Source organism: Nannospalax galili, unplaced genomic scaffold, assembly GCF_000622305.1.
Source record: "Nannospalax galili isolate Female #2095 unplaced genomic scaffold, S.galili_v1.0 scaffold207, whole genome shotgun sequence".
Lineage (NCBI taxonomy): Eukaryota > Metazoa > Chordata > Mammalia > Rodentia > Spalacidae > Nannospalax > Nannospalax galili.
Window position 1 is genome coordinate 1,227,286 of NW_008358517.1, and position 8,641 is coordinate 1,235,926.

Sequence of the window (8,641 nt, forward strand, 5' to 3'; positions counted from 1 at the left end):
CACCACCCACAGTGGGCTGGGCCCTCCCACATCACTCATCAAGAAGATGCCCCTCAGACATGGCCACAGGCCCGTCCAATAGAGGCAATTTCCTGATTGAGGCTCCCTCAACCCAGGTGTGTCAAGTTGACACTAAAGCTATCCAGCACAATGTGCTTGAAGGATGAGCAGATCTGCTAAGAGCTAAACTTGTGATTGACATAGCAAGCAGACCGTGTTCAGTTCCACAAGTATCCATGTTCTTAAAATACTAGAGCCACTATGCCTGTTCACTTGAGGGTCTATGTGTGTAAGCTTTGTTATAAAATATTTTCTTTATTATGTGAAGACATTCAAGTATAATTTACATTGGAAAATAGGCTCTAGTAAGAATCCTAATGGATGATGTGGTTTCTGTAGTACAGGATCAAGGTTAGGGAAATTGATAAGAAAAGGAAGATACAATGAAGTTTGATATCTAGATTGTGAAGTGTAGAGTTTAAAAATTATAAACTTTCTTTTGTTTTATTGTTGGTTTTGTGCTAGGGTCTTTTATATTATCCAGGCTAGCCTATGTAGCTAGACTGTCTTTGAATTGTGATTATTTGCATTTTGTCCCTCAAATGCTGTGGTTGCATACACGTGCCACCATAGGCAAGGGAATGAGATTTTAGTCTTCCTGAAAGCACAGAAGATGACTGGCACTGTAGCTTAGATTCTGGCAGGATATGAGACCCTGTGGGTCACAGACAGATGCCTTGATTTGGGGCAAGGCTCTCCATAATTCTATGTGGTGTGGTATTTGCATTTGGAGTATAAGCAAAAGCTATTTATGTCAACTGGCAGATGGAGGAGTGCATTTAATTATTCAGCTAACAAACTATATATTGAGATATAAATCCTTCTCAAAGTTATAGAAAAAACAGTTAAAACAGAGTATTAAGGAATGAAATATAAAGTAAAATCTGAGAAGCAAATATCATTGTAAACTGAACAAGAAGTCAACTTAAAGCAAGAGTCTAGCACAACAATAATATAGCAATATATTATTAATCACTTCATCCAAGATCCAATGGAAACCACTATTCCAGGGTCAGACAAGCATCTGAAGATGTGGCTGTCCAGTAATGGGAGATGTTCCTATACCTCTCAACAAAGAAATTCAGGCTTCCTTCAGACTTTTAGATCTGAAATAAATTGACTAAGTTCCTTAATGTGAGCATTAGTGTTAGTGTGTTATAATATATAATGCATTTATATATTGATTCATTAAACCCAGGACAAAGATAATGAGCTTTCATTCACTATCAAACCTGGGTCCTCTGTAAGAGCAACCTGTGCTCCTGACCACTGAGCAACCTCTTCAACCCCAGTTTGTGAAAGAAAAAGTTGGATACCACTATATTCAAAATGAATCAACAACAGCCTTATCATCAGAAAGATTTAGTTTCAAAGCTCTGTTATGTGTTCTTCCCAGCTTGATTCAAATATACACATTTTAAATTTCAATATAAATATTTCAAGATAGTTCCATGACATCAAGGTTTTAGTAAACTGATTATAATAAATTACATTTCCTTAGAGTAGACATATTTGTATGCATGCAATGCTAAATATTTTGAAAGTTGTCTTATGGGGTTTTTCTCTGTGCATAAGACCCTCTCTGGTACTAAACAGTATGCTCGTATTGGTGAGCACTTTTATCATATAAATTGCCCATATTTATGCCAACATAAAAGTAATTCCCATAAAAAAGATTTTCATTGTAGTATATCTTATTCGTCATATTATTTAGGCTGCAATTGCTTTATACAAGGTCAGATAAATTCTTACCAATGATACACAATACAAGGTTTTAGAAGCTGTCAGAAATTTAATTCTGCTTTACAGAATGTGAAATAGCTTGTGTCATGCAATGTAGAAAGTAATAAGAAGGATCATTCATGAAATAAAGTTCATTAAGTAGTTTTTACAAATATAAACCAGTGAAGCTTCCTCTTACAACTGAGAGCAATGGACACAGATGCCACACTTGTAGAGAATAAGAGACTGTAGAGTGTGTGTCCCTGGATAGGACTCTAATATTAAACCTCACCCACCCATGACTCAGGGATCATTGTGAAAGAGGGGGCTGAGAGAGGGAAGGGCCTAGGTTGGTGCATGATCATAAGGAGACAGTCTTCCAGGCCTCTGGAAACTTGCTTATATGAACTTTAAGCAGTGTTGTCAGTATACACAAGACCCATGCTGACTCAATCAGACAACAACCCAGCATAGAACTGGGGAAATGAACATCAGGTTCCACCCCTAGCCTGGAAACTGTGATTACTGATGGGGACAGAGAGTAGGTATTCTTTAAGGAAGGGAATCTAAATAGATTGACTAGGCTCTAGTGGATCAAGTTGTACCAGAAGACACCTTGATAGAAACACTTGATCAGCTAGGACTTATATGACAGAATATCTGAAATCTGGTGGGGGACAGCTGTAAGAGTTCGGGAGGGAAGAGGGTGTCTATATTAAGATATATTATATGAAATGAACAAAAACTCAATACAAATACTGAAAATGCAGAGAGTCCTGTAACTTTTAGTAATCCTTGCATGTAATTTAAATTCTAGAGATAAATGTTGTTACAGACTGAATGTTTATGCCCCCATACTGATTTGTCTATTTAAGCCACACTATGCAGTATGGCTATAGTCCTTTTGGATTTAAACTTTCAGCCTTTAAATTAACCTTCAGAACACAGTAGGTTATTATTTGCAAATGTGTGGTTTCAGTGGTTTGTTATAGATGTACATATACACACAAATATCCATCAATATATCATTGGACACTTCAATTATTGTATATACATACAACAATATGATATTTCCTCCTTACAAGTAACAAAAAAGTTATAGTTGGCATATAATATTTTGAATAATTAAAATAATAGTAAAGCATAACTCAATGTGAAAGTAACAACTGGGTAAGGTAACACACCTTCCATCACTATGAAAGCAACCAGTAGAGATTAAACTTTAAAGTCATTACCAGCTTTATTTCTCCTGTTCATTCTCTGGCACAGATGTGTTGTGTCTTTGGCAATACAGTCTTACTGTAAAGTTCTGGTGGGTAACCAAGAGCAGGAGCCATATCCAGTAGTGTTTGAGGGTCTATGGAATCCCTGGTCAACATCTTCACAAGAGGGAGTCCATCTGTGGCATTGGGCTTTTTCTTTTGTAACCTATGGTGTCTAGTAGGAGCAATGTCCCACTGTTATGAGACAAGTTCTTTTATTCTCCTTTAATAATGTGTATGAATGTACTCTAAGAAGTATTTATCCAAAGTGGTAGGTTTCCATACAGCTTTCTCTAAAGGCCTTCAGTGTTAGTTATCCCTCCCAATACACCCTCCTCTGGCCTGTCCTCCCATTCCCCATCCCCGTTAAACCTTTCCTACTCTATTATTTATCTTCTGCCTTTAAATCACCCCACTTTCTCTCCCCTGCCATGAAGTATCCCCCCCACACACACACAATTCTTGGCCTTTCATTTATGTTTTGGAGTCCATGGATTTTCCAGTTAAAACATGTGTCTAAGAATTGAAACCTAGCAACCAGCTTTGAGAGAGAACAGTCAATTGTGGTAATTAATACCAGTACATTACAGTAAGGAGGTGATCCAGAAGGACTATGGGTTGAGGTCAGCCTGAGTTATATCTTTGTGGTTAAGGCAATCATTTTATTGTTTTTTATTTTATTCTTTTAATGTTTTATTTATTATTTTATGTGTATGAGTGTTATGCCTGCATGTAGGTAAGTGCAACCATTTTGTGCAATGCCCGTGGAGGACAGAAGAGGCTTTCAGATCCCCTGGAACTGGAGTTACGGACAGTTGTTAGCTGCCATGTGGGTGCTGGGATTCGAACCCGGATCTTCTGCAAGAACAGTGTTCTTAACTGCTGAGCCACCTCTCTATCCCAAGGCAATCATTTTAAATAACAGAAAATATTGTCCAGCCTTCTTTTAAATATGAGTCATAAATTAAAATGGTAGGAAAAGAAAATAAAAAATATTAGTAACAAGCAAGGAATTTTGGAGCAAATGTGAGAATCTACTAATTTAAAAAGGTTTCCCTCCACTAAGAAGGAGACCAGTACACAGAGTCTTATTGATTAAAGTTTTGATCATGGAATACCTCATAAAGTCATAAAAATAATCAACATTCATCTGTAAATGATATGGTATTATTAATCTATAAGTTCACAGGAACATATGGGTTATAAATTTTGGCAAACACATTATTTTCAGAGACAAAAGTGCCATTATGAGTTTGATATTTTTCTATAAATTTGACATTGCAAGCAAGGTCTCTTGGTTGTAGTTGGTATTAATAACTAATTATTAACTAGTAAAGAGGGGATTCATTCCAAGAGCCATGGATGAAATGGTTATTCACTTAGGTTGAATGCAGAGCAGAAGGGAGAAACTGCCTTGTACATTATTTCATGTATTTCGGTCATTTAAAATTATGCATTTGAAGTATTACTACAGGAATGCTCATACCAAAAGTTTTTGTTTACAAACACAAGGCAATTTGCCCATGAGAAACGACAAAGAAAAATATTGAAAGAATATTGTAAGGCTGCTTAAGAATCAGGTTTAGAGTGAAGCAGGAATTAATATAAGACAGGAGTGAAGATCATGTACTTGCTTGCTGTTGGAGGTGCACAGCTGGAGTTCCTCCTTGCTTTGAGCTACCACTGGATACTGACATAACTGCTGAATTAAATTATGTTCAAAATCGCAGTTGTTATGTTTGTTTTCTCTCATCCAAGTATATTCATCACTTTTCATAACTGTTATGAGTTTCAGAAATACATACTACATATATTATTGAAAATGCACTTCTGTATCTCTGCTTTAACACAGAAATCAACAGTGTAAAGAAAATCAGTCTTTCTACATATATGTAATGGGCTACAAAAGCCACTTTCTTCACCTTTTCCTCATGAATTATGCTTTGTTAAATAACTTAACATAAAGGGAAAAGTTGTGAATTTGATTTGAAAATCACACCAAATCGGGAGAAAGCATTAGGATAATAGCACCTTCTCTATATTTGTCAGCTTGGCTTCTAAGAAGAGCCACTAAATTCTCCTACGTAAAAATCTATGAGTTGACATTCAAAATCCTTGTCAAATAGAATAAAGTCACCAAAGTAATTTGGTATGAGTAGAGGGGAAAGCATATGAAGGCAATTACATCAGCCTCACGTTTTCTTGGAGGTGACTATTGAGACTTGAAAGAATTAGATTATTAATAAGAGTTCATCTTTGGAACTATGTAATAAGAAATAATTGTTGTGGGTTTGGACTCCCTTTCTCATGCCTGTAAAATTTTGGACCTGGAATGATATGACTTTCTTTTACATGTAAGGCAAGATTTTGAATCACTTGAAATTCAAACAGTGAAAAATATATCCTTGTTTTTGTAGAGTACTCTGAAATTTGAATAACACATTTGTCAGATATTAAACTCAAACTCTAATCCTACACAGTTCTTATACAACTGGTTAAATATTATTATTAATAAGCCTAATTAATTAGAAAAGATTCTTACAGTTGAGAATGCCTTACTGGTGTTATAAACTTTTCATTCCTAACTATACAAATCCCATTTTTTAAATTGTACATAAAAAATCATGTTATGATAGATGAGTAATTTTTTAAAAAGATTAATTGTATCCTCATGTCCACCTCCTTATAATTAATTTCCATCTACATAATAATTTATGCTTATTTGCAAGGTGGAAATTTATGTAATGTGAAAGTAAACTACCTAATGCTTTTACCAAGTTTTTATAATTTAATTTTTGTAAATTTCACACTGTATATTTTGATCAAATTTAGATCTCTTCCCTCATGTGCATGCCCCCAATTTCATGTACTCTAATATATGTGTGTGTATATATATAAACACACACATATAACAAAATTTTGCCTCTCTCTCTCTTTCTCTCTCTGTCTCTCTCTATATGTATGTATACACATATAACCAATAATGCTTTGGTGTGCCGTGTGCACCTACCCATTGGAGCATGACCAACTTACAACCATGTGTCTCATCTTTAAATGAGACTGACTCTCTTCCTCCAAGCAGCCATCAGAGGCCAGTATTTCCTCAGGTAGTTTGGGGTTTCTTACACACCTCCTCATGTCCATGCTCAGATTTTGTCTGGAACAAGCCACATTTTTAAATCAACATTAATTTTCTGAACATATCCTAACTCAGATACTTATCACTGCCAGACGTTCTTCAAAAATTTGTATCAAGTAAGATAGTAATTTCAGAATCAACCTTGTGTTTCATAAATCCTGTCATCTGTCTTCTAGAAAATTACTCATCTTGCTTTATTGTGTAATTATAACAAAGTCTAAGTTGGGCTCCCTGACATTTCTTTTATGAAAACATAACAACATTTTTTTCTTGGCACTTTTTTTTCCTTTTAAGATTTTCTTTATACAGCTGCTAAAATTGTGTGCTAAAATCCAATCTTCGCTGAAGTCGTTCTCACACTTGAAAACCTGTTTTTCCTGTATATAAAGTCCATTCCTTGTAGGATTATGAGAAGGACCCATGAACATCCTTGTACGTGGAAGCTTAGCATGTTGGGACTCTCACTCACATCTGACACAGCCAAAATGTGTGTCAAGGAGTGATTTTCAGCTCACTACATTTTCCCAAGGAGCTTAGTCTTTTCTACTTCCTAACATTTTCTTCTTCTTAATAAAGCAATTTAAGTACCCATTTTATTGTCGTCATGGTATTAATAGAAAACATGGAGTCTTTCCAATCAAAATCAATGAGTTACATGAAATTGATAATCAGTGTGCAATATGTGCAGCAATTTTGTATTACACCTAACAAAACCTAATATTACACATAAAAGTCTATGAGTGATTGGTAACTGAGGATGAATAGTGAAGATGGGGAAGTACATGTAAAATATAATCAGGCACAGGTGTTTATGTACATTCTGGAAGATTTACACGCACTCTTTGACTAATGTATTAGTTACTCTCATTGCTATAACCAAATACCTGACAAGAAGCATCTTAAGAGAAGGAAAAGGGATTGTTTTGGTACTGTGTTTGTGGATGTCTTTCGTGATGACAAAGGCAAGGCAGTTGGAGTGTGCAGTGTGTGTGCACATATAATCCCCAGTCAGGGAGCGGGAAGAGATGGATTGTGCTCCTCGGGCTTTATCTTTTCCCCCTTTATATTCAGTCTAGAATGTTGATGTCCAAGTTCAGGGTGGCTGTTCCCTCAGTTAAAGCTCTCCTAGATATGCACAGACGCACCGCTTCCAGTGGATTCCACACCTATTATCGTCATTCTGCAAAATACATAATTTCTATTCAGAGTGTAATTTAAAATTCACATTTTGTAATATTTATGAATTCTGTCTTCCCATTAGGTAGAAAATGATGATCTGTGTTCATCTACAGTGAAGACTCGGGATCCAATGGCTGTTGCAGCTGTTCTGCCTGTGCCTCAGGATGTAAACATGATCTGACCTTTCCCTGATGGGCAGCTATATCATGGACAGGCTAAACAACCTACTTTGGACTGTCCTTGGCATCTCTTTTGAATGCTCACTGAGCCCTTGTAGCCAACAAAGAAAGGAAGAACTGTGAACAGGAAAGTGATCTTACAATGAAACTTACGAGCACATCTTGCATCTGTCCAGTCCTCGTGTGTCTCTGTTTTGTGCAGAGGTGTTATGGAACTGCTCACCACAGTTCCATCAAGGTGACCAGAAACCAAACCAAGCACACTGAAGGGGAAACCGAAGTCCACCATCGTCCGAAGAGGGGATGGGTATGGAATCAGTTCTTTGTTTTAGAAGAACATATGGGACCAGATCCACAATATGTTGGAAAAGTAAGTTTGTTTTTCTTTTTATTAATTTTTGATTTATTTATTTGATTATTAGTTTTTCTTCTTTTTAGAAATCATGCATTGAAATAAATGTGGACTTGGAATATTAATTGAAGACACATGCAAAATGAAGTAAATAGTATCATAGAAAGCTGTTAATTTGTTTAGAAAACCAAAAGTAATTGTAGAAAAGTAGACAGTTTCTCAGACTACATCTTTCTTTAAAATATTTTTATTTTATGTGTATAAGTGTTTTGGCTGCTGGTATGTACGTTTGTCACATACAAGCTATGACTGGGAGGCCAGGAGAGGGTGTTAGATCCCCCAGAACTAACGTTGTTGGTGGTTGTCAGCTGTGATATGGGTCCTGGGAACAGAACCCAAGTCCTCTGCAGGAGCAGCCTGTGCTCTTAACTGATGAGCCATCTCCCAGCCCCTCAGATTACATCTTTTTAAACGATGTTTCATACATACTTAACCAACTAATCTTTCCCAATAACATTGCCATTTTCTCTTTTAAAGAGAGAAGTTTTACTTAAAAAGCAGTTAAGTACTTTTGTCTTTATTATCAAATTTACAATTGCACATATTGGTACAGTATTTTTGGAACATTTTTCTGATTGGTACACATGATGCTAAAAAATAAAAACAAAATAACTTTTTTTCCTAATATTTACTGTTTAAATTACTTAGGCATATTCTTATATTGGTCCTTTTCAGCTTGTGAATATTT

The 8,641-nt window shown here is 35.9% G+C and overlaps 1 protein-coding gene across 5 annotated transcripts in view; it reads left to right on the top strand.

The window, feature by feature from the left end:
• Cdh18 (cadherin 18) overlaps positions 1 to 8,641 on the top strand; it is an 814,309-nt gene that overhangs the window by 426,215 nt on the left and 379,453 nt on the right. For all 5 annotated transcript variants that reach the window (XM_017795255.1, XM_017795257.2, XM_017795256.1 and 2 more), the window contains exon 2: positions 7,445 to 7,911. In XM_017795255.1, the coding sequence (XP_017650744.1) occupies positions 7,684 to 7,911 (228 nt within the window). In that variant the 5' untranslated portion in view covers positions 7,445 to 7,683. The remainder of the gene's footprint in view (positions 1 to 7,444; positions 7,912 to 8,641) is intronic.